At 44.2% G+C, this 26,188-nt stretch overlaps 1 protein-coding gene across 6 annotated transcripts in view; it reads left to right on the top strand.

The window, feature by feature from the left end:
• The window catches only part of IP6K1 (inositol hexakisphosphate kinase 1), a 57,463-nt gene extending 31,683 nt beyond the window's left edge, over positions 1-25,780 (top strand). For all 6 annotated transcript variants that reach the window (XM_043979353.1, XM_043979351.1, XM_043979352.1 and 3 more), the window contains 5 exons: positions 13,924-14,271; positions 18,118-18,328; positions 18,659-18,840; positions 20,469-20,644; positions 21,441-25,780. In XM_043979353.1, coding sequence (XP_043835288.1) covers positions 14,049-14,271; positions 18,118-18,328; positions 18,659-18,840; positions 20,469-20,644; positions 21,441-21,965 — 1,317 coding nt within the window. In that variant the 5' untranslated portion in view covers positions 13,924-14,048 and the 3' untranslated portion in view covers positions 21,966-25,780. The remainder of the gene's footprint in view (positions 1-13,923; positions 14,272-18,117; positions 18,329-18,658; positions 18,841-20,468; positions 20,645-21,440) is intronic.
• The last annotated feature ends 408 nt before the right edge of the window (positions 25,781-26,188 follow it).

Below are 26,188 nucleotides of genomic sequence, written 5' to 3'. Positions count from 1 at the left end.
TGGGTACATGTCATGTTTATCTCTTCTAAATTGTAAAGTCCTTGAGTGAAGACATTGTGTCAGATCTAACTTTGTAGCTCTTAAGATTCAGCATGATGCCTTTTTCATAATGAGCACTTAGTTTGTCAAATTAAATTATCTCTTTGGTGTCTCCCTCATGTCATACCTGGAAAATCCTCTTCTCCTATTCCAGGCTTGTTGTCCAACTTAAGTTCCACCTCCTCCATGAAACTCTCTTACATTCCAGTCAGCACTGATCTTTCTTTGTTTTAAACTCTTGCACGTAGAGGTGTTTTTGGTTTGTTTTGGATTCTTTTGCTGGAGTTGATGGTTTCATTGTTATAGGAAATTCCCTCTTCTTCTATGGGGTTGGCATCTGCTCTGCCACTCAGCCTCATAAAGGCCTGTTTACATTCATGAAAAGAAACTTTTGTAGGGCTGTGGCCTCCAGATGATTCATTGGGGTACACCATGAAAATCTTAGAACCAAGGAACACAGCACAGCTATTCAGTGAGCTTTCAGTCACCACCTTCCTCTGCTCTACCCTAACCCTGAAGCCAAGGCCACTGTGCCACCTAGCTACCCCCGTGTATATTTTTTTAAAATAAGGAACATTTTGGGGCAGCTAGGTGGCGCAGTGGATAAAGCACCAGCCCTGGATTCAGGAAGACCTGAGTTCAAATCCGGCCTCAGACACTTAACACTTACTAGCTGTGTGACCCTGGGCAAGTCACTTAACCCCAATTGCCTCACTAAAAAAAAAAAAAAAGATGTTACTTTTGAGGTCAGAAAACAAGAAATTGTAGTGGGCTTCATGAGCTTAAAAAAATTGGTTAAGACAAGAAAGCATTCTTTTTCCTGGGCTATATTTAGCAACAAAGCCAAGAGGTTTTACAGAAGAGTTAGCAAGTCCCAATAGATTTATATGAACAAACTTGGAATCCTTTTAGGAGAGTGTTGGTAAAATGCAGTTGTCTCCTGACATGTCTTTTCTTCACTTGGAAGCGGAATTAACAGACTATAGCCCTTTTTGTGGGAGCATGCAGTCATTTGGACATTCTCAGGTACAGAAGTAACAGTACCTCAAGAAAGTATCAGCAGGTCATCTGCTCGATCCTTTTACTCTTGGTTATTTTGATTTGGAGATTATCAAGTGTTCTTTTCTGTGATCCGTGAAAGAGAAATCTTACAGGAATGACATTTTCCTTATACTTGAATATCTCTCATGGGAAAATCTGGAACTTGTCCAGTGACCATTCAACTTTATACAACATAGTCACTGAAGTATAGCACAGTATTTGGCACATTGTTAGCACTTACCAAAAAAAAAAGCTAGGCGAAGAGTTTGAGGGACAAATCATCAGCCTGGCACTGAGGCACAGGACAGGAGTAATGAAAGCCTTCAGGTCTATAGATGGCTGCTGGAGCTTTCTAGTTCTTCCAAAAGCAACAAAGCTAATGCCTTTAGAATTACCTTAGTGACAATTTAAGCTTTTGGAAGGGGGAAGTTTTCTTCTGTATAGGATTTTCATTAACAGAGAAGAAGTGGTTGCTGAGGTGGAAATGATGGGAACTTGGAGGTTAAGGGATCACTCCGTGGTGTTTCTGATAGAGGAAAGGAAATCTGGACATGGATTTTGGAAACAGAGGCTCAAAGGGTTCAGAGGAAAAATGGGATTTCATGGATTAAAATGCTACAGAATTAAATCATCAGGAAATACTCAAAAGGAAATTCTAAGGACACAGAGGGAAATAGTTTTGGTGAAGAGGAAAAAAAGTGTGTGAAGAAGCCAGTGTGCAGGCCAAGGAGCTCAGCAATAGGCTTAGATGTTTTCAAAGTCCAGAAGGTAGAAATGAGGAGAGATGAAAAAATGGATTGAGGAAAGCTCAGAGTGAGATGAGCTTGTTAAGGGAAGAAGCAAAAGACAAGAAAAAATAGGGAGGGGCTTCTGTTATATTTGGAGAAAAGAGGAGGATCAAAGGAGGCTGTGGCCTTTGTCGAAGATGGGATGGTAATAACTGCCAACAGAGAGCAGTCAAAATCGCACAATTCTTACTTTGCTTCTCTTTCTGCGCCAAGGAGAGTAACTTTGGTACCGGAAATAACAGAACACAGATGGCTGACAGCTGATGAGTCAAGATAAAAAAGGAGATGGTAAGAGAGCCCCTGGCTGTCCTTAGTGGGCTCAGATCCCATGACCCAGAGCAGGTACATCCCTAGGTGCAATGAAAGAACCTGTAGTTGGTAGGATTGCTGAGCCCGTCATCAGGGATATTTGCACGTGCATGGGAAATGGGAGAGCCAGACGGAGAAGATGAAGGGCAAATGTGATTTTCATAAAAGGGAAAAGAACAGATTCTGCATATTATGAAAGTAGTGAGCTGAACTTGGATTCTGTGAAAATGTATGATGGGTCACTAAAGAGCTAGTGAACACCTGAAAAGGGGAGCGGTGAGTACAGAAATCAGCACAGATTTATCAAGAATAGGTTGTGCCAGCCTTACTACATTTCTGTTTGTGATAGGATTACTAAACTGCTAGATAAGGGGAAGTTGTAGGAATAGTTTGTCTGGATTTTAGTAAAACTTTTGTTATAGTATCTCATGTTGTTTTTGTGGTGAAGATGCAGAGGTATGGACTAGACTCTAATACGGTAAGATGGACTCAGAACTGATTGCATGACTGAACCAAGAGTGGCTATTAATGGTGCACTGTCAACATGGCAGTTGTTAGTGACTTAGATAGCATTCTTGTCAGAATTGCAGATAACATTGATTCCTTCTGTTTTGTCGCAGAGGGTAGAAGGAGGAACATTGGGTAAATGTTTCCAAGAGGCTGATTTGGGATTAAAACATGAGGAAAACTTCCTAACAATTAGAGTATCCAAAAGTGGAATAAGCTGCCTGGAGAATTGGTGGATTCTCCTTCCTTTTAGGGTTGTTTTTTTTTGTTTTTTGTTTTTAATTTGGAGGCAATTGGGGTTAAGTGACTTGCCCTGGGTCACATAGCTAGTAAGTGTCTGAGGCGGGATTTAAACTCACGTCCTCCTGACTCCAGAGCAGGTGTTCTATCCACTTCGCCACCTAGCTTGCCCTCCTTTTTAAGGTCTTCAAACAAAAGTTGGACAGTCATTTTTGTTGTTGTTGTTGTTATTTTCTACTAGGGGATCTTTAAGTGTATGGGTTAGATTTAAGTGACTGCTAAGATTCCTTCCAATTCTCAAATTCTGTGAAAGAGTACTTATTAAGCACTTACTATGTGTCAGGTGCTATGGTTGTACAAAGCCAGTTGGTGAAGTAATGATTGAGTTTTGGAAGGGGAAGTGTAGCCAGCAGTACTATTCCAGCACCCTGCCTGTTTTTGTGGTGGTTGCAGCTAGAATGGTTTAAGAAAAGAGTCTGAACTTTCAAGGCTAGCAGATTTCCAGTTTTGCTCCGTGAGCTACTTAAAACGAGGTCAGAAGTTGTTTGTGCATCATATTTTACAAAATCTGTAGAGATTAGTCACACTGTGGGAAATGAGATTAAGTTATGACAGTGAGTTTATTTCAGAGGGGTTTACCAAAAGCAAGTGCTGATTTATAATAATTGTACAGCATACTGAGGCCATGAGAACACATGGTATTTTGGTGTGAGTTTGTTTTAAGGTCTTCAGGTTTTGCTACAGTAGGACCATTTCTAGGAAAGGGAATTGTTTGCATCCATGACAGAGTGAATGTCCAATCTGACTGTGATAGATTGCCAAATTTTACTCTAAATTTGCTTCATTAGGAGTGAGATTCTTGAGAGATGAACTGTTGCCAAATTCTTGTAGTGAAGATGGGACTGTTACCACAAGCTAAGAATTTGAGTTTACTCTCTTTTGGGAAAACTTAACCAACTTACCTTATGCAAGAAGCTCAGCTAAGAAACAAACGTCATCCCTATTTTCAGAGCACTTCTTGATGAGTTCAGCCATTCTGAAGAGCAATTTGTAATTGTGGCCAGAAAGTTATTAAACTATATAAATCTTCTGACCCAGCAAGACTGTGCCCCAAGGTGCCCCAAAGAGATCAAAGAAAGAGGAAAAGAATCCACATATACCACCCCCCCCGAAAATTTTTTTAAATAGTAAAGCAGCTGTTTTTGTGGTGGCAAAGAATTAGAAATGGAGGAGGTGCCTTTCCAAAGGAATGACTAACTAAACAAGTTGTGGCATATGAACATGACGGAATACTGTGGTGCTATAAGAAATGACAAAAGAGATGGTTTCAGAGAAAACTGGGAAGACTTTGTTTGAAGTGATGAAGAGAAATGTGAGCAGAATAAAGAGTACAGTAATTTAAATAATAATAGCTAACATTTATATGGCACCTAATACATGTCAGGCATTGTGCTATGTGCTTTACAGCTATTATCTCATTTGAACTTCACAACCACCTTAGGAGGAAGGTACTTTTATTATCACCTCCATTTTACAAATGAGGAAACTAAAGCAATGGGAGATCAAGTGACTTGCCCAGGATCACTCTGCTAGTAAGTTTTTAAGGCTGGATTTGAACTCAGGTCTTCCAAACTCCAGACCTGGCACTAGTCACTGTGTCACCTAGCTGCCCCCAGCAATATTGTAAAAAAAACAACTTTGAAAGACTTGGGAACTGATCAATGCAATGAGCAACTGTGATTATAGAGGACTCAAGATAAAAAACCCTCTCTACCTCCTGACAGAGGGAACAGGACTCAGAATGAAGATTGAGATTTTTGCTTGCTTACTTTACTTCTTTCTTTCTTCCATTCTTCCTCCCTCCCTCCCTCCCCCCCCCCTCTCTTTTTCAACATGGCCAATGCAGGGATTTGTTTTGTTTGACTCTACATGTTCATAATGGGGTTTGTTTTTCTTGCCTTACTTTCCCAGAGGTTAGTGGGGGTGGAGAAAGGCAGACTTTTATTGATTGAAAAAAATTTTTTAAACACACACCAAAAAATGGCTCTTGAACCAGAAGTGATGAACAGATAGATATCTCTGGTGCTCTGAATATTGGTCTCTCCTTAGTCGTCTGCAAGTATTTATTAAGTGCCTATTATGGCCCAGGAACTGAGGATACGACAAAAATGAAAACAGTTACTGCTCTCAAGGAACTCACAATCTAATGGGGAGGACAACATGCAAATAGCTCTGCACAAACAAGATCTACACAGAACACATAGGTAATTGGAGAGGGAAGGCTTGCTGCTAAGGGTAAGACTTTAGCTGAGATGTGAATCTGAGTAGCTGAGCTAAGCGGGGAAAGGGCTCTAGACACAGAGGACAGAGACTCAGAAGAGGAAGAGCAAAGAGGCAGCCCATGTCATTGGATGGCAGAGGGGATGGGGAGTGGAGTAGGAGATGTAAGAAGACTGGAAAGATAAGAGGGTTTTATTTGGTCAGAGAGGTAACAGAGCCACTAGAGTTGATTAAATAGGAGAATGACATGGTCAGACCTGTACTTCAGGAAGGTGGATTTGACAGATGGATGAGGGTCTCCTGCTGGACAGATAATTGAGTCATTTGCATAAAAATGGTGGTTAGAAACCATAGGAACTAAGTAGGTTACCAAGACAGAATGCAGGAGGAGGAAAGAAAAGGACCTAAGACTTGGGTGATGAGCCAGCAGGAAGACTGAAAAGATAGGAGAGAAGAAGAGAGAGAGTGAGAGAGAAGGGCCAGGAAAAGAGGATGGTCATCAGTGCATCTTCTAGCAATTACAAGGTCTTTGATTCGTTTGCAGAGAGCATTTGCATTTGAGTGATGAAATTAGAAGCCCCATTGTCAGAGGAGTGAGCAAGAAGTGCAGGGAAGGAGTGGAGATACTTTTTTCAAAGAATTTGGCTGAGAAAAGATAGGGAGATAACGGATGATAGCTTGAGAGGATGATAGTGTCTAGGGAAGTTTTTAAGGGATTTTAAAAATAGCATTTATATAGCTCTTTAAGGTTGGCAAAGTGCTGTACATACATTATCTTATTTGTTCTCACAACAATCCTATGAGGTAGGTGTTATTATTATCCGCATTTTACAAGTGGGGAAATCGAACTGAGAAAGGTTAGGTGACTTGCCCACAATCACATATCCAGTAATTGTTTGAGGTAGGATTTGAACCCAGCACTCTTATGTACTATATCATGTAGCTGCCTTTCAGTAGTTGCCGTTTTAGTCCCATCATCATCTCATTTTATAAGTGACAAAACAGACCCAGAAGTCAAAGTAAAGTTGTAAAGGTAATTCAAAGGTTTTTGAAAACCAAGCACCCTTAGTAACACCCTACTTCTTCCCTCTAGGCCTCTAGTGAGGCCCCTCCAGCACCTGCTTTTGGGAGTTGGTGGGTAATTTACCTTGGGAAATGACTCACTAATGTGGATTCCCATGCTTTAGATCAACTTAGAATAAAGGAGAAGGCTCTTCCTGCTGGCTTCCAGCTCTATTGAATCAGGTCTCAGGTCCCATGATCCAAGGATCCCTTTGTGGCTGTCTTTTAATCAGGATATTCAGAGAAGGGCATGTCCTAGCATTGCCAGGAGCCAAATACTCTTTCTGTTCTGGCTTTTGGTCTGGGTACCAGGAGTTGAGGAATTTCTCTCCAGGGGGCTTGCAAGAGCAAACCTGTAAAACAAGATAAAGGAGGAGGGAAGTTGAAGCAGCTTATAAATGAGTAACATTTTAATAATTCATGTAAGGACTTGTAGGTGACAAACTCCAACAAGGCCAGACAAATGTGAATTCTAAAATTATCTTTCTGAACCCTTTTAACTTCAAGACTGCTTTGACTGCATATGAGGAAGGCAGAGGAAAGGAAAGTATTTTTCTTTCTTTCTTTTTTTTTTTTGAAAGTATTCCATAGGACGGTAATTACCAACCTTTTGGGAGTTCCAGCATTATTTAATGATTGGTTTTCTAATATTGTCCCTTTTTTTTTTTTTTTTTTTTGGTGAGGCAATTGGGGTTACGTGACTTGCCCAGGGTCACACAGCTAGTAAGTGTTAAGTGTCTGAGGCCAGATTTGAACTCAGGACCTCCTGACTCCAGGGCTGGTGCTCTATCTACTGTACCACCTAGCTGCCCCGCCCATTATACTTTTAAAGGAATTCTTTTATTCAGTGAATTTTTGTACATCTTTTTCCATGTGACCAAGATCTTCTTTTCAAGTTGTTCTCTTCAATTAATTTTTATATTTATTTTTCCACGTGGCCAATTCTATTTTTTAAGGAGCTCTTCTCTTCAGTGAATTTTTGTATGTCTTTTACCATCTGGCCTGTTGTTTCTTAAGGTGTTATTTTCTTCAGTATTTTTTTTTGTCTCTTTTACCAAATTATTAGCTTTTTCTTTTCCAAATTTTTCCTCTACTTCTTATTTAATTTTTTAAATCCTTTTTGGGCCTGCAACCAATTCACATTTTTTCTTTGAGGCTTTGGATGTAGCTGTTTTGAGATTGTCATCAATTGAGTTTGTGTTTTGATCTCCCCTGTTGTCATAGTAACTTTTTGTGGTCAGGTTCTTTTTTGTTGTTGTTTGCTCATTTTTCCATCCTATTTGTTGATTTTTAACTTTATGTTCAAGTTGGGTTCTGCTCTTTGGGTTGAGGAGCATGTGTGTGTGTAATTTATTTCTGAATATATCCCCTTCCCACCCAAAATATGACTCTATATTTCTTCTAAGTGCTTTTTCCTTTTTTCTCAATTTGGGTAGGAGAAAGGAAGGCTAGAGATAGTGTCCCCAAAAAGGGAATGGAAAGAAAAACGAGGGTCATTGAAACATGTTTTTGAAATGTACAGAAGAGAACAGAAGGAAAGCCAGAAGGGAATCACAGACAAGGAGGATAGCTTGGAAAGTTACATGGTGAATTTATTATATATTTATAGTAATATGACATATTGTTTAGTTTTGCTGAATTTTTTTTTCTTTATTCTCTGAGAAGGACTAGGGAGAGAAAGGGGTAAAGGTAGGTGATATAAAAACAGCTATGAATAAAATTAAAAAAAAAATCCGGGGGGCAGCTAGGTGGCGCAGTGAATAAAGCACTCAGGAGGACCTGAGTTCAAATTTGGCCTTAGACACTTGACACCTACTAGCTGTGCGACCCTGGGCAAGTCACCCTTGGGCTTCTGTGTCCAACTCATTAAAAGAGTCTGACTCAAGTGAAAAGGGATCTCTTCCTATAGTAGGATATGCACAAGAAGTCATTCTGTTGCTTGTCTCATCAGCTTTGTGTGGACCTACTATTCACCAGTGCTCTTTGCTCCTTTCCTCCCCCCCTCCATTTCAAAGAAAAGAACACACAACAGGTACTAAGAGCACTCATGACTCCTTGTGGCCAGTTGTAAAAGGTTATGAATTCTCCTTTAAGGAAAAATACAGCTATGTTGATTGAGTAAAAAATACTGCAGTAAATTGCCTAATTAAATTTTTATTGAGTGGCTTCAAATGAATCTACCCTTTTCTCCCTTGATCTTTTTACCCTAACAGAGTAATTGGAACTACCTTGTAACAAATAAAAATACTGGTCCTGGGTTGTAAACTTTGATGAATTAATCGTGAGATTTTAGCTCCTATTTACCAGAGAACAACGACTCACCCAGAGTGGTGTAAACAGATTGAATTAGAATAGAAGGCAAATAGGTAGTGAAATGGATTAGGGATTAGATTTGCAGGAAGAGCCACCAGGGATTCTTTTCAGACACTAACGAGCTGTAGAACCCTGGGCAAGTCACTTAACATCTCTCAGACTTGATTTCCTCACCTGTAAAATGGAAATAATCATAATAGCATCTACCTTATAGCTAGATTGTTGTAAGGATCAAATGAGATAATATATGTAAAGAGCTTTTTAAATATTAAAGTGCTACATAAATGTTAACTTAAAAAATTTAAACTGAGCTATCTCAATGTTCTAACCTTTCATAGCATCTTAGTATTTATTTAGTATGATCTAACAGGTCATTTAATTCAATCCCATACACTTTGTTGGAAGCTGTAATAACTTCTGACCGGTAATTATTATATAGCCTTTAGTGATGAGAAATTCACTATCTAAAAAGTCAGTGAATCTCATTTTTGGAAAACTCTGGTTTTACTTGATTTTGGTTTTTTATTGGGCTTCCTTTTTGTAAGTTCCATCTTCTAGTCCTTGTTTTACCCTCTAGAACCAATAAGTCTATTCCCTCTTCCTGATCTTCTGTTTTCTAGATTATAAACACCTTTATGAATGCTTTAAGTTCTATTTAATATGATGTATTTCTCCCAAGGTTCCCATTGCTTCTATTGTAGCCTCCTTTTTTGGTTAAAATTAAGGCCAAAGTGTCAGTTCTCCTTTTTGGTTCTTCATCTTTCTGAGATATGAAATTAACTCATTTCAGTTTAGAATTGTTCAAGAAAAGTAGCTAAATGGTCCATACCATTTCACTCAGTAATGCCAAGGAAGTCAAAAGTCCAGTCAATATATACCAAAATAGCCACAGCAGCATAATTTGTAATAGCAAAGAACTGGAAACAAAAAACATTGATGGACAGTGACCAAAGAAGAAAAAAACTCCAATGATATGTGAATAGAGGGGAATATAGTTGTGTAGAAAGAAAAAGAATTCACAGAAACATGGGAAGATTTGTATGAACTGATTTAGAATTAAACAGGACCAAAAAAATCATACAGAGTGGCTAAAACATTGTAAATGAAAGGAATTCAAACTCTGAGTCTGAAAACTGAAGTTCTTAAAAGCCAGTGAAGTAACAGCACCTTCCTTGGTAAGAAAACAAGTTTCCCTGTTTTCCTTACATTGGGGGGGGGGGGGGCCTGATATGGAGCACTGTGTGTGTGTGTGTGTGGCCAAACTATTTTTTCCCCCTTTTTCTTTTATGGGGATAGCTCATTGTGAGGGAGGGAGTTGTATTCAGAAGTGATGGGAAAATGAAATATCAATGAAATTTTGAAAATAACACAATTAATGAATCAAACCTTCCTTGTGGCTTAGTCAAGGGACTACTAATACCAATAATTAATAATCATAATGATAGCCAACATTAATATGGTATCTGGTATGTGTCAGGTACTATGTGAAGTACTTTGCAAGTGTCTGATTTGATCCTTAGAGCAATTTTGCAAAGTCAGTAGGTGCTCACAAGGTTATTATTCCTATTTTACAGTTGAGAAGATTGTGGCTGAGAGAGGTTAAATGACTTGTCTACACAGCTAGAAGTGTCTGAGGCTGGATTTGAATTTAAACAAAGAATTGACAGCCAAATAGAAAATGGTTTACAGAAACTACATTAATACTAATAATGATAGTGTTTAAAGAAGTCAGTCTAACCAGTGTAATTTAGTTTCCACTACAAAAAGACCAGAATATGCCATAATCAAGCAACAGATATTTATTGTGCTCCTACCATGTGCAGGACTGTTTTAAAAACAGCTGGCTTACTCACCAAATGAGGAAAAAATGACTGCCAAAGGCAACACCAGGTTAGAATATCAACCTTTTTTAGACTCATATAAAAGATGATGGACAATTATGAGCAGTATTGTCCGATAAAAAGGTATGGTGACTAGAGATAGATGCCTGACCTGCAGCATGAGAGTTTCCTTATCTGTGAGTTTTTGACCAAAATATAAGTGCTTATTGGAAAGATCGAAATGGAACTAAAGAGAGCAAAGAAAGGAAGGGAGCCAGATGTTGGACCAAGTGTTTATGTAGAAGATCGTGCTGGAGCTGACAATTATAAGGGCTTCATGAGACCAACATACAAAGCAATTGAGAGAGCATCAGTAACTGAGTTTGTATGCCTATATAGTCTCATTAGTATAGAATCTTTACAAGAGGCATCTATCTACATGTGAATCAAGAGAATACTCAAAAAGGGATTTGTAGGAGCAGGTAAGCTTTCAACAAGCAGTGTTCAACAATGGACCACATCTTTTCCATTTCACAATAGACTGAAATATGTAAAGAATGTATGGTCACATTGTGTTTGTTTCTTGATGATCAAAACACATTTGATTTTTTTTTTTAGAGCAAAATGCTACCATATAGGTTCTTTTTCAAATATGAAGCAACAGAAATAATATATCAGTGACCTTCTGATTAAGAAATGTTAGCTCTAATAATAAAACATAGAACAAGATGTGTTGTCAAAAGTGCTTGCCGTTATGCTGGAAGAGATCTAGAATAGAGTCAAGGTTGAAAAGGAAAAGCCAGGAAATGGTCATCCTTCTCCTGTAAGTGTATGACATTGTACTAATTTCATCAAACCCCAGAACACTGCAGAACCTCTTGGAAGAAACCTGTAATCACTCAAAGGAGTTTGGCCTTTCCATTCACAAAGGAGAGAGTAAGTGTACGGACAGCCATTGCTGACATTACAACATATGTTTCCACGGGCAGCTGTGGAGCACTGTGCATGTAGTCCAGTGGAGCGTTTACTGTTACTCTGTATATTTTGACAGCTAGCACAGATTAACAGGTTAGAACTAGAGTTATACAGGAAAAGGAGAGCAGATTGGTTTGTCTCTAGGAAATTGAAAAAGCTCCTTTCATGATCCCAGGCTTACCATGAAAGCAGAGCCCCATTTTAAAATATCAGTATCCTACTGGTCTTGCTTTTTGTGTGGCATCAAAACATGAAATACAACAGCCTCTGAAAAATTTTAAAGGATAACAACAGAGGAAGGGTGTGTTCAGGATGCACCATAAGGAACTTGAAAGAATAACAGGAGTAAAAGATGTCATCAAGGAATTGTGTGATAAGGAGATAAGATAGACTGATCAGGTGGTAAGGGAGAAGGATGATGTGTCAACAGGCAGAACTATACTAGTGCCTTTGTGATGTCAGGAGAAATGGGGTAAGACCTCTAGCATGTTGGGCAGATCCCTTGTATGGAATGTAGTAGCAGGACACGGGCAAAAGTTTCATAGGAGGGAGGAGTAGGCCTGAACAAGTCATAGTCTGCATCACTAAAGGGAATTTCCAAGAGATCTGTTTGAGTACATCATACTCACTACACTGTTTTGCCACTATGAGTTTGCAACCTGTAGTATGAAAGCATCACATGCATTCATACACACAGTCATCATATCCTTCACCTAGCTAGTTAGTCTATAGGACAGCTCAATATAGCGCCTCTTTTTTCCTTCCTTTTATACTTCTTACTCCCTTCTATCAGATCTATTTCTTTCAAACAAGCTGTACCCTTCCATTGCTATATTCCATTCATGAGTCCTGTCCTATTAAGTTTTTCTTCCTTTTTCTCAATGCTTGAGAACCTGCAATAACTCGTGTTTGCTTTTTATTAAGTGAAAACCTAAAACCCAGCCTTTATTACTATTGCTGATGACAAACTAATTTCTATAACACTTTGAAGTTTACAAAGCACTTTACTTACAACAGATCTTTGCAAGTGGTAAAATTATTTTCATATAGCAGATAAGAAAATTGAAACCTACAGAAATTCAGTTAATTTACCCAAATAACTGGTACTCTCAAATCCAGGTATTATGATTCCCAGCTATTTTCCACTATATCATGAGGTTGTTTCTTTCAGTGTGCAATCTTAGGGAAAATTGTTACTACTTAAGGAGAACATCTCATTTATTCAGTGATTCTTTTTGGATCTTCAATATATCCTTTTTGATCTCTGTAGTGTGGGTCATTTAAGAGAAAAAGGGCAAATATGTCTACCTTAAAGGCGATATAAAACCTGCTTTGTTGGGCTCGAACTCTACTTTCGGTAGGGGCAGGGCTAGTGGGTCTATTTCAAAACTTTATCACCAAATTGCTCTAACTGGGGAGGCACTGCAATTAATGAGGGAGTTGGGAAGAAGTGTGTAGATATTAAAGCTGTTATGAATTGATTACATGCAAGATTTTATTTGTAACTCCTTTCCTCAGAAAAGTCAGGTCACTTTCAGTTGTATTGTCTCATTAGTTTCTCCTCATCTTCCTGAAGTCAACATATCATTAGCTTTTTATGTGTGGAGCGGTTGTAGCAGAGAGAACTTGGAGAATTTGCCCATTCTTGTAATAAGCTTAGGCAACCTGGAAGAGCAATAATGATAACATCCTACTTTTGTTTACTATGACACCGTCTGCAAAGCTTCTTGGGTATCCTGAGAACTAAATGCTTACTCTTTAGTTTTTCATTTCCATTTTCTTCTTAGTTTCAGTGATAAGCTTACCTGCTCCCTTCCTACCTCATAACTTTGTGAACCACTTGAATTTCCTTGAGATAACATTTCCTTGAGACATTATACTAGGAAATTATAAAAGGGCTTTCTTATTTGCCTAGGAATTCCCTAACCCTCGTTTCCCTTTTTTCTTCCACCGTGAGGGATAGCTATCAGGCTGGTTTGTTGTATGATTGGAAAAAGTAATAAATTAGTGGCTATAACTGTAGGTGATGTAAATCTAGGAGGAACCTGAACTTCTCTTGGAAATAGAGAATCATTTTTCCATTCCAGGATGCTGCTGGTTCTCAGTAAGAGGTTTGGAAAACGAGTGATTTCTAAATAGGGACAGTCCTATTTTTCAGTCCAACTGAACATTCTTCCTCTGAGTTACAGTGGAGATGACTTCCAGTAGACAGAGGAGTGAGTCGTGCATGATAAACATAAAGCTGGCCTGTGTTAAGCTGTCTCTTCTTACATCTTAAACATGAGATCTAAGGTTAACGGGTGTGGGGGAGGTGTATCATTTTTTGTAAGGGCCTTAACAGTTGGGCTTTTAGGTTAGAGGATGCCTGGGAGAATTTATAAGGGATATGAGGAACAGGAAAGCCCAATAAATGTATTGTTTATTGCATACAATAAAGACTAAAATTTCAGGGAAATTTGATGTATATCTACTTTTCCTTATTCTGAGTTCATTTAAAAAAATTTTAATTGTCTCTTTTCCCCTTAATCCCCCCCCCCTTTTTTTAACAGGAAGGATTAAGGCAAGCAGACTCAGAACACTGGCTTTCAACTAGCCAGGTTCTTCCATCATACTCTTCTCTTGTGGCCCATGCGCTACTCCCTTTGCCCTCATTGTGCAACTGGCCCCCAACGCAATGTGTGTTTGTCAAACCATGGAAGTGGGGAAGTATGGCAAGAATGCAAGTCGAGCTGGAAACCGGGGAGTCCTCCTGGAGCCCTTTATCCACCAGGTGGGCGGTCACAGCAGCATGATGCGCTATGATGACCACACCGTGTGCAAGCCCCTCATATCCCGGGAGCAGCGTTTCTATGAGTCCCTCCCCCCTGAAATGAAGGAGTTCACCCCTGAATACAAAGGTAAGTCCCAGCTGGTCACTGTACTCCATTATACCAAACCATTATACCATTGGCAGACAAGATCTTTCTGCTTTGGTGGATTTCCATAATTATCTTGAGATGGTATTTCTAGTTACTTTCGTTAGCTAATAATGGGTTGTAATTTTATTTCCCTGTTCCCAGAAGCAACAGTTGTGGTTTTCACTCCAGAATAGCTCAGTCACAAAAGGTCCATTTTTGGTGTTGATTTTAGCTCAGAAGTTCTCAGGTTTTTTCCTCCCAAAATGAGTTCCAATTGGCCTGTAAACAGATAGGTTTAGAATTCATCCAGTCTCATGCCCTCATTTTACAGTTGAGAACACTGAAGCCCAGAAAGGTGATGTGAGCCCTCTGACCCCTGTCTGGGGCCTAGGAGTTCCAGCCAGCACTGTGTACTGTGCTGCACTTGGCCTTGGAGACATGGGTGATGAGACTTGTAGTGTGTGGCAGCATACACTAGCACCTTGGATTTGTGGATTTATGCAGAAGGGGTGGTGATTCTCCTGGTGCTTGGTTTCTAAAAGAACATTTTAGATTGAACTTTTTTTTCCATTCAAGTCTAGGAGATAGCTGATAATGGAGGGAAAACACTTTCAAGCCTGGGCCTGCCTATCTTGAAGAACCATAGATAAATTAGAAGGGATTTTGAGGAGGATTGGGGCCTGGAAGAAGAAGAAGAGTAGCAAGGAAATAAATAAAACCCAGCCATGGCAGCGATTGCCTTCTTTGCTTCTAGTAAGAGGATCTCTCTTACTTGGTAAGGTTGAACAGAGTAGGTGGTAATGAAGTAAAGGTGAGGTCTGATCCATTGAAAGGTTTTAAAGAGGGTTAAGGATTGATATGCAGGAAAAGAGAGAGAATAGTATCCCCATGCCCCCATTGGCAAGCTGTCTGTTCCTCTGCTTAGTGAAACTGTTGTAGGTTGACAGATTGTGTGTATTTAAGAAAAACTGTGTGATTCAGTGATAAGACTGGAGTTAAATGTCATAGGGCCTGAGTTTGAGGCCCACCTTGGCCACTTCCCCCTGGAGACTGTTTCCATGTTTATAGAATGAGAGGGTCGAACTGGATGGCTTCTGAGGTCCTTTGTAGCTCTGCATCCAGGATCCTGTGATTTTTATAACCATTTTGGTAGCATTTAATTTTGATTTACTTTTTATGGAATGGACCTCATTTGACTTGAGAGAAGGAGAAGTGAAATTTTAGGTTTCCTTCCCAAGATATCAGAAGTTGTGTATCTTTCTTTGGTGGCACCAGAACTCCTTGTGGGTTGATCTTTCTCCTCAATGAAGCGAGAGGGAATTGGGACAGAATTTGAGGTGCTGAAGTTTCTTCTTAGGGAAGTCCTATGAGACCCCAGGTTTGATGACTGTGACTCAGATCTGCCCTTTGTCTGTAAGGAGCTGGCTTTTCTGGTCCATCCATGCTGAAAAGCAGATAGTCTCCCCTGGCATCAATCAGAATGTGACAGGTTTCTCCAAACTGACAGTACCATTGACCCGCTCTGCTGCTTTGGAATGTATAGAACAAGCAATGGGGCCATGACTTCCTGGCTTGTGGTGGGTAGGAGGCGCAGTGTTAAGCCCTCCAGGGCTGATTATCAGTAGCTTGGTAAGTGGAGGCCTCTTTCCATGTGGTTCTTGCTGACCCATAAGCTCCATGTGGTACATGCACTGATAGGGCTGAAAAAAGAAGGATTGGACGATGTGCAGACATTTGCAGAGCATTTTATGGACCATGCTCGTGTGATCCTTCTAGCAGCCTGTAAGGCAGGCACACACTGTCACCCGCTTTATACACGAGGAGCCCGGCGTGTCAGAGGTCAGGTGTGAGCCCAGCCATATCCTGACCACACCCTTGCTACATCCCACTGTCCTGACTTTTGATCTCAGATCACACAGTGGCTGTACAACTCACGTTACTTTGGCTTCTCTTCCAACTGCGAGTTGGAAGTGGGGGCCAAGCAGGGGGAGCAGTTCCAGACAGTGGAAAGAGTCCAGAACTGGGTCTCTGAGATTCTGGCTCTGCCACAAACCTCTCCTGGGTCTCAGTTTCCTTGTCTGTCAAAGAGCAGGTTTAGATGCCTCTCGGGGTCCCTCCCATCTCTGACTTGATGAGCCTGTGCTTCTGCAGTTCTCTTGGGTATCCCAAGGCTGCTCCTCAGAGTTAGCTGAAGGGTTTCAGACGAGCTCCTGAAGCTCTGGGAAGTTGGGCAGCAGCACTCGGAGAGCTTCCCAAGAGTACTACCAGAGCCTGTGGAAAGCCGGCTGGGAGCTAGACTATTGTTCCTAGTCCAGTCCACATACCAAGGCCTTTGGGGAAAATTTGCCATAGAACTTGGCAGATGAGGATTCTTGAAGGTTATTCCTATAGGCTGTTTCTAATAGATTCTCCAGATTCTAGCTGGCTCTTCCTGCCCAGCTGTGGAAGAGTTCAGAAAAATGTTTTCTGAGCGTTTAGAGCTGATCTATCCACAGATCAAGAAAGAGAGAATTTAACATCAGATGCATCACTGCTGTGTCCTTCTTTTGAGCCAGAATTGGTTATAGGGGCTAGGGATTTTTTATTATTTTGGTTCTTACTATGAAACCAACAACTGAAGTCTCTTTAACCTTTTGGCTCAAAGAAGGCTTAAAGAATTAATCTTGACACTGAGGACTGTCCTGTAAATTGAAGGAGTTGGATTAGATGACCTCAAAGGTCCCTTTCTAGCCCTAAATCTAGAGACTGGAGCATAAAAGAGAATTCCTGACTCAGAAGAGGCTTTAAGAAGGGCCCTAGACAACCTCCAAGTGCCAGCTAAATATCCAGGATTCATTACTTTCCATTCTTCTCTTTGAGCTGGTGTTTATAGTCTTAGCCTCTTTGGTAAAGATCCAGGAGACGCTGTGTGCATAGCTTGTTAATGGAATGACTGTATTAGGCTAGCCGCTGTGGAAGGAGCATTAACGTAGAAAAACCTAAAAGAGTTAGGAAAATGAACTGAAACTGTAAAGTATTTTAGCCTATAGAAGATGCTCATGGTCCTATGGTGGAAGAAACCTTTAACTGAGAGAAAGAACTGAGTTAGAAATCTGCCACTAAGATGTTAAAATCTCAAAGCTGTTAATTTGGGGAATATCATTGACCTCTAAAGTATTCCTTGCTAGCACTGGCAGAGAGGAGGGGAAAAAGGGGAAGAGATACTTCATCTATTCCTTATTGTTTGACATGTTCATAATAGGGGCTCTATGCATTTTAAGTAATTTCCAAACATTTAGACCAATTCTGTAATACCTGAATGACCACATAAATCTCAGAAACAAAAGGGAACATAGAACGGAGCTCACCCAATCCTCTTATTGTATGAAGCTGGGGTGGGGGTGAATGGTGGGGAGGCATGGAATAGGAAGAGACTGTTATGGGAATGGTATGCTTCTGCTCAAGGTTTAAAGGTCATCATACTTGTCCAGGAAGCAAAGGGCTTTATGATAGAGCAGGAGTAAGGACTTCATCATGAGAAAACAAGGTGAGAAAGGAGAAAGTCTTAAAGGGTCAAGAGCTTTCATTGTGGCCAAGCCAAACACAAGAAGTCATTGCGTTTGGAGGGTATCTCCTGGACTTCCTTCAGGCCTTCCTTCCTGATGTCTTTTCTGGAGGTTTGTTTCTGCAGAAGGCACGAGGTTTGAGGGGCTCAAAATCACCCACTCTTAGTTTCCTTCATTCTCTTACAAGCTCCTCAAGAAGAGTAAGGTGTCTCCATCTTCTGGAAAGTGATGTTGCCTATGTCCCTATTCCACTGAGCTGCATTAATTCTCACTAGCTGTCTTGTCCCTTCCCTCCCGGCAGGTGTCGTGTCTGTCTGTTTTGAGGGGGACAGTGATGGCTACATTAACTTGGTGGCCTATCCTTATGTGGAAAGTGAGGCTCTGGAGCAGGATGACCCGCCAGAGCGCGAGCAGCCCCGACGCAAGCACTCTCGCCGAAGCCTTCACCGCTCTGGCAGCGGCAGTGAGCACAAGGATGAACGGGCAGGGCTGGCCCCAGAGAGTGCAGACAGGTAACACACAGGAGTGGCCAGCATGGACAACAGGAAAATGGCTGGTCCTTACACAGTCCTGCACGGCCTCTGAGCGAAGGGCAGTGAGTGTGGAGCAAGGGCCAGAAGGCCAGGCTCTGCTTATTATACTCAGAGCTGTCCCTAAGTTGGGCTGGGAGTAGTGAGTTCCCTTCACTTCTGATCTTGTGGAATAAGTTGGGGGAGCTGCCAACAGAAGAGCAGCCGTCAGAGAGGACAGGCTGGCTGAGCAGCCCCTGAGGTCATCTCAAGACCAGGGGTGCGAGGCTGCAGGGACCTTGCCTGTGACTGTTGTGGTGCTTCCTCCCCCAGCTCGCAGGAGTTGAAGAGCCCCAAAGTGGAGCTGAACATCCACTCAGATGTCCCCTTCCAGATGCTCGATGGGAACAGTGGTCTGACCTCCGAAAAAATCAGCTACAATCCCTGGAGCCTGCGCTGCCACAAGCAGCAGCTGAGCCGGATGCGCTCAGAGTCAAAGGAGAGAAAGCTCTACAGTATCCTCCATAGTGGGCGGGTGGGAGGCTTCTGCTGGGGCTCCTGGGCAGCGCTCAGAGTTCGAGGTGGTGCGCCTCACCTCTTCCATGGCCGTGCCATGAACACCCCTTTTTTCTTTCTTCCCACCAGTGTGCTCTCTCTCCCTTGTATTTGTTTCTCACTGTGTTACTCTCCCTCCCCTGTCCTGTAATCTCTGACACAGCCTTTCTGCCAGTGGAGCAGAATTTTAAACCTAGTTTTTAGTGCTTTTGTTAAAACATAACTAAAAAGCTACATGGTTAGCCAAGTGCTTTGAGAGGCCAGGCTGGCAGAGCAGGGCTGTACAGTGCAGAGACTGGCACCCTCATGGCATAGCGGGCATAAAGTTTAAGATCAGAAAGCTCAGATAGGAGCCAGCACTCACTGCTTCTAATGGCATGGGGTCTGAAGGTCTGTGGGTCATTTTAGAACTGGGCTGTGAGATGTCACTGTACAGACTGTAGATGGGTTAGACACAAGTTCCTGCCCTGTGTGTAGCTGGCCAGGGTTCAGAATCAGAGCACAGACTGAATTTTAGCTCTCTGTTGGCATTTTTGTGTGACGGGGGCAGGTCCTGATGTATAAAAGGAGATCTGCACCTACTCTGTGCATGTGTGGGTGCGCACATACCCATGTGTGCACACACATTTAGCCAAGTCTACCCCTGGTAGCACTGACTGACAAAAAGGTGGAGTAAATTGCTGCAGGTGATAAAAGTGGGACCTGGGCAAAGAGAAAGAAAGGAGGGAGGAGGGAAGGAGGGAGGGAAGAACAACTTCTTGAGCAGATGCTTCAGGTGTCTTAAGGATGGCTTGACTTGGATGCAGAGTGAGAATGACACAGTAGGGGAGGGATCTGCCATGACTCCAGAATATCAGTGACTCTGGGAACAGAGGGGTGAGATCATTGGTCAGACTGGTCAGAAACTCCACTGAAACTGTGAACAGGAAAGGATTTAAAGGCATGTGCCTGAATGTGTCCAAGCTCAGGCATTTACTATGTGTGGCGGCAGGGTGGGAAATGAAGATGGGGGTTTGAAACCAGCATCTTGTTTCTGAGGGAACCTTGGACAAGTCTTTGTTGCCCTAGTGCCTCCTTCCCACCAGTTACTACCACTTGCCACCTCATATAGTAAGGAGATTGGATGAGCTCATTCTTAAGTCCCCTTTCATCTCTGGGATTTATGTGGTCATTCAGTTGTTACAGAAGTCATCTAAATGTTTTGTAATGACTGTTAAAATGCATGGAGTCCCTATCATGAACATGTCAAACAATAAATAGAAATGACCCCTTTATGGGAAAGTTTGAGTAAATGGAATCTTAGAGATAAAAGGGATCCACTGCAGCTCCATGAGTATGTGTTGTGTCCAGAACACTGTGCTATGTACTGAGGACACAAGGACAAAATGTAAAACAGGTGCCAGCCCCCCAAGGAGGGGATTCACCAGGTGACCATAGGGATGAACCAGAGTCAGAGCCAGAAGGGACATTGGAGGCGGTCTAGCCCAGCAAGAGCCTGCCCAGACGAGATAGGTAACCCTTCTGCACCCACACAGACCCAGCTCTGCCCCTGACCAGCAGGCACGGTCTCCTTGACTTACGTCTCTAGAGTTCCTCTTGCTGGAGAATGTGGTGCATCACTTCAAGTTCCCCTGTGTGTTAGATCTGAAGATGGGAACTAGGCAGCACGGTGACGATGCCTCTGAGGAGAAGGCTGCCCGGCAGATGAAGAAGTGTGAGCAGAGCACCTCTGCCACTCTGGGCGTCCGAGTCTGTGGAATGCAGGTACGGGCCCTGGCGTGGCTGGCTGCCGCCGGGCCCCTGGGCCCCAGGAAGGGCTGCCGCTAGTGTCAGGGCTCCCTGTGCTGGTGGATGCTTTTGCTTGTGGGCCTAAGTGCCAGAGGAGAAGGCTCAGGGCTGGTGTGCCCGTGCGTGAGCCCCTTTCAACCCGTCCCTTCCCACTTTGGGTCCTGTGCAGGCCAGGCCTTCAGGAGTGTGACGGTCACAGAGTCATCTCTGCGAGGGAATTTCCACCACAGGGTGCTCCCTGACCGTTTCCTGCCCTATTTATGCCTGCAGAAGGTGAGCTATTCAGCCTTCGTGTTTTCACTTTTCAGCCTAAGACCTAGGCCTCTGGACAGTGATTCTTTGAGGCTCACAGGGACTATGCTGTTGGTCTTCTCTAGAGCCCAAAGCTCAGCTAAGGGCTATTTCCTGTAGCCTCAGGATCTAGGAAGTGGAAGTATAGAGGCTCCTCAGGCTCCTGCCCTTCTCTTGGGGTTTCTTCTGGACTAAGGAGGCCCAGCTGGTTCCCAGAAATCAGCTCTGGAGGGTGGTCTTGGTGGGTCCAGGGCTATAGCACGTGGGGAAGAGAGGAGGGAGGCACAGACCCTTAGCCTAAGGGATAGGCCCAGGTTCTTTCCTGTCTACACCACCATTTCCCATGTAAATTGAACTTAGCATGCTCTTAATGGATGACAGTGCCCATTAAAATCCAGCTCTGTTGACAGATCACGGCACAGGAAGCTACCACAGTCACAGGCCATAACCAGTGTAATAATATTATCTCCTGATCTTTCAGGTTTTTCAGCTGGACACAGGGCATTATTTGTGCAGGAATAAATACTATGGTCGTGGGCTCTCGATCGAAGGCTTCCGCAATGCTCTCTACCAGTATCTCCACAATGGCCTGGACCTCCGGCGAGATCTGTTTGAGCCCATCTTGAGCAAACTTCGGGGTTTGAAGTCTGTGCTGGAGAGGCAGGCCTCTTACCGATTTTACTCCAGCTCCCTCCTCATCATTTACGATGGGAAGGAGTGCAGGGCAGAGATGTTGCTAGAGCGCCGGGCAGAAGTGCGCTCCAAGAGTGCGGACTCGGGGCTCCCTGAGACGGCGTTGCCCGACGGCACCGGCCCCAGCACCAGCCCTGAGACCTCCCCCTCTGCTACCCCCAAGGTGGATGTCCGCATGATTGACTTTGCACACAGCACGTTCAAGGGTTTTCGGGATGACCCGACTGTGCACGATGGGCCCGACAAGGGCTACATGTTTGGCCTCGACAGCCTCATCACCATCATGGAGCAGATGCGGGAGGAAAACCAGTAGTGTCCTACGCCGGGCTCCCCGGTCAGTCACTTCCCAGAGCCCTTTCCTCTCTACCCCCAGGCAGGGACCACCCACTCTGAACTCACCACACAGGGCAGACAAGACAGACTTTGGTTTTAAAGGGTTAGATTTCTTTTTGGTGTAAACTAAAAGAAATGATTTTAGCTGTAGCCTGGAATACATATATATATAAAAAAAAGTGAAGGAAAGAGAGGAGAAAGCGGAAGATGTGCTCAGCCATTTTATTAACCATGTGGCTTTGATGACTTTGTCCAGGTGGGCTTAGGAAGAGGAGCTCCGAATGTTCTGGCCTTGGTGAGACTGTCAGCTGCTCTGGCCTTTTGCTTCCCAGGCTTCTGCCTGGCTTGTGGCCACCAGGAGGCTTTAGGCGGGGACCAGGGACCACAAGGCTCTCCTGACTCCATTGATCCTTTTATTGGCTCACTTGAAGCCTCCAGCTGGGGGAGCATCGAGAGCAGGGGCCTGACTGGGGGCAGGCTCTTCGGTCGGGCCCTCAAGCCCCCAGGCTCTTGCATGTCACTTATTCTTGACAGGCTCTGGGGATCACCAGACCTACCTGTAGCAGGTGGGCAAAAGCAAGAGGGACTCTGGGTAGCAAATTAGCCTGGTGTGAGGTTTCTCTTGTGTCTGTGGACAACAGAGAAATGACTACAAGAATGTATGTGTGTGTGTGTGTCTGTCTGTCTGTCTGTCTGTCTGTCTGCCTGTTTTTCAGCATCCCAGCAGGGATGGGGAAAAACAGCCAGCAAGACTTCTCTGCTAAGCCAGGTTGCCTGAAGAGATAGTCTTGGAACTACACTCCCCCAGGCCCCCCCCCCCCCCCAGCTACTTGCTGCTGCTGCTTCTGCTGGTTCTTGCCTTTTAAAATTGAGCTGCAAGAGACTGAACTAAGCCATTTGAAGATGGGATGGGGAAGACAGGTTTGTGAAATGGGACTGGTAGTTCAGACAAGCCGGGTGAAGGTGGGACACAGGAACTTAGCAGAGGCCAGCCTCAGCAAGTACATGGCTTCCTCTGGTCCTCCTTGACACCCCTAGATGAACCCCACTCCACTTCCTACCACCTGGCAGCGTGTACCCAAACTCCATTGGCATGAGCGATGATTCCTCCACAAACCTAGAGACTTTTGTTCCCACTCTCTCCCACTTCCCTCCCCCCTCCACCCCCAAGATATTCTTTTTGGGCACTGGGAGGTGGGTGGGGAGTTTGGATCATGGCCAGGGCTGCTTATAGCCATCAGCTTCTCTTAGTGGTTGGCCAAGCCTAGATGTGGGGGCTAGAGGCTTGTTGGCTTAGGGCCGGCACAGAAGGCACTTAAATCTCAAGATTTCTAAGACCTGAGATCTCCACCCTTGGCTGCCATATTGCTTCTTGCTGCTCTTCTCCCAGGAATCCCAGATCCTAGGAAACTGTAAGGTGGCCTGCGGCCTGCACCTCCTGCTCCAGGCGTGGCTTGGTCAGGAGCAGCAGGACTCAGAATTGCAAGCCTTGGAAATGAGCAGCTCCAGGCCCAGAGCCCCGTGGTGGGTTCTGGCTTCTTTGTTGTGCCTGCTGAATTTTGAGAAAAAGGAGGGTGTTAAGGGGGGTGTTGGAGGAGTCCCTTATCTCCACCTGGGCCAGCTCCCAGGTTTGCTCCAAGGTATGGACTGCCCTGTGCCTGATGAGGCTGGCTTGCTTTGTTTTCCCCACTGAGATAAACCCCTTTTGTTAATAAAGTTTTTCTCTGTTCTCCCTTCTCAAGCAGCTACTAACTGGGGTTCTGCCCTTGGAGTTGGACTCTCTGTAGATGCCTAAGTTTCTGGAGAAAGTGGATTAAGTTGTTAGGAAGTACAAGGGCAGTGGGCTCTTCCTGTTGGCCATTCTCCTCATTAGTCAGTGCACAGTGGTTAGCATCATTCATGAGAGGCAGAAGGCAAAGAAAAGGGGGGCGGCGTGTAGTGTTCTCAGCTCAGGAAGAGCTTGGCCCAGCCCTTGCCTCTCTCCTGCTACCTGGGGGAAGGGCCAGAACAGAAGGGGCTTCTTGCCACGCCTTCCCTGTGTAGTCTCACCCAGCTTGCAGGTTGGAAGCATGAGACTAGTCTTGGGAAGTGACCAGCCATATTGGGACTTAGCTCAAAATCTGAAAGCCCCAGGAGCTTCAAGTCCACCTGGATACCCAGAGTCCACCAGGCACTGTCAGTGACGCTGCCAGTCCGGACAGCAGTGAGGACCAGCTGCTCCGTGCTACTAGGCTCCAGAGGGATTAAGAAGCAGCATGCGTGTGCACGAGAGAGAGTTGTGTGTATGATATGATATCTTTAACCTCCTTCTCCTGTAGGGAGCCCAGCATGTATCATTGTTACCTTATGTCTATCCTGGCTTCAGCGTGAAAAGGGAGCTGAGCCATCTCTCGATGAGACTATGAGATGAGATGGTCTCCTTTAGACATCCCATCGCTCACTACATCTTCAGTTTGGCCCTGGAGCCGAGAGTTTCCCTCTGAGGTAGGCTGGACTCTAGACATGAGCCCTAGGACTTTGATGTTCAAATAGCAGTCATCCCCCGAGGGCAGAACAGCTCTTCTGAGTTGGAACTCTAGCCCCAGGACCTTCTGGTGATGATCCACTGTGGCCTCCGCTATGGGAGACAGGTGCCTTTTAAGAGCAGACAGTGTTCGTTCCCAGTGCTATGCAGAGGAGAGGCCAGATGTCTGGGAGATTGTGCAGCCTGCCTGCATTAGCCTTCCAGCCAGTTAGATGCCTGGCTGGAGCAATCAGTGTTTCTGGGACCTTGGGACAGTGTCCCTCCGTTGTGAGCCCAGCAGCGCCTTGCTGAGGAGGAACAGGTTGTGCCTACTTAGCTCAGTATTTCTGGGCCCCAGCATTCCTGGGTGGGGCCCTATGGATGTAACAGTAGCAGGTTAGAAGGTTGGCCTCAGCTCGGGCAATAGCATGGAGGTGGCAACCATAGAGGTGTTCTAGATCTCCAAGGATACCATTTTCAGACTGCATGCCCCACTCCTGGTTACTGGCCCACGCCTAGCCCCATGTGGGTGGGAAGGCGATTTTTGCTTGCCCAGAAATGACTACCAAAAACCGTCTGTCACAGAGCCAACTTCTTGGCCAAAACCTGAAGGCGAAGAGGCCCCACAAGATACAGAATCTGTGGGGCGCTGGGCAGCGGGCGCTTGGGAGCTGGTAGGCCCTTGCCGTCCTTCCCATCCAGGGCCAGCTTGGAGGGAAGAGCTGTGTGACGCCAGCACTGGACCAGAGAGAGGGATGGCAAGGGGGCCTGGCACACACAGGTGCTTTGTTAGGATCTCTGTACAGTATTTACCGGGGCCAATGAGTAAACACCAGCCACTGGTGAAAAATGGAAGACGGGGCTTTTGATGTCAAGCCACTAACAGATCTCTGGAATGGGAACGGACCAGGGAGGGCTGGGGCTCCCCAAGAACCAGAGAACATTGCTTTGTCTGCCACGGGGAGGGGGAGGGGGGGATTTGGATTGGTCTGTGTTTCCACAAGGGGAGTTGGCAAGATCCTCCCCGTCTCCCACTGCTCTTCCTGGAAGGAGAAGGACAATCAGCCATGTCAGCGCTGCTGACGTAGAAGAAAACTCTCGCCTTGTCCAGTCTCCTCCCGCACAGTGGCATTATTACATTTGTCTTCTGGCATTTTTCTGCATATCCTTAGTTTTCTCTGGAACTTGTTTAGGGGCATGATTGTAACAGTGTCTGTGTATTCACCCTGCACTGTGCCCTTGCCTTCTGTCTAAAAGTCATGTATATAAAAATAAAGTCACCTAGAAACGTACACACGTGTTCTCTGTTGGACATTCCTCAGAGGGGTCAAGTGGGATTTCCATGTTGACCTGCCCAAATGTTCAGCAGCAGCCATTCAGCACCACCTCCTGGTAGACCTCTGCCCTGTTCTGGAGAAGGTTGGGGGGGGGTGATGGGGGACTGGCAAGGAAGACGCTTGTTTCTCCTTATTTTCCCACATTGATTCTTGCCTGGGCTTCAGCCCCAAAGCCAGCTATGGACTGATGGACCAGTCACTTGGGTGGTTCAGTTCTTCCAACAGGACCCTGTGTGGTTCTGAGGGAAAAGTTTGGGGGAGAGGCTGGGTAGCTAGAAGACGTACCCTGGGAAGGATGGCTGGAAGGCTGAAGAGGATCCTCCAGGTCCTTATTTAAAACCAAATTTCTTCTTGTGTGTTTTG

Source organism: Dromiciops gliroides, chromosome 1 (assembly GCF_019393635.1).
Source record: "Dromiciops gliroides isolate mDroGli1 chromosome 1, mDroGli1.pri, whole genome shotgun sequence".
Classification (NCBI taxonomy): Eukaryota; Metazoa; Chordata; class Mammalia; order Microbiotheria; family Microbiotheriidae; genus Dromiciops; species Dromiciops gliroides.
The sequence above is the reverse complement of the archived record's forward strand: the minus strand, read 5'-3'. Positions and strand labels throughout refer to the sequence as shown.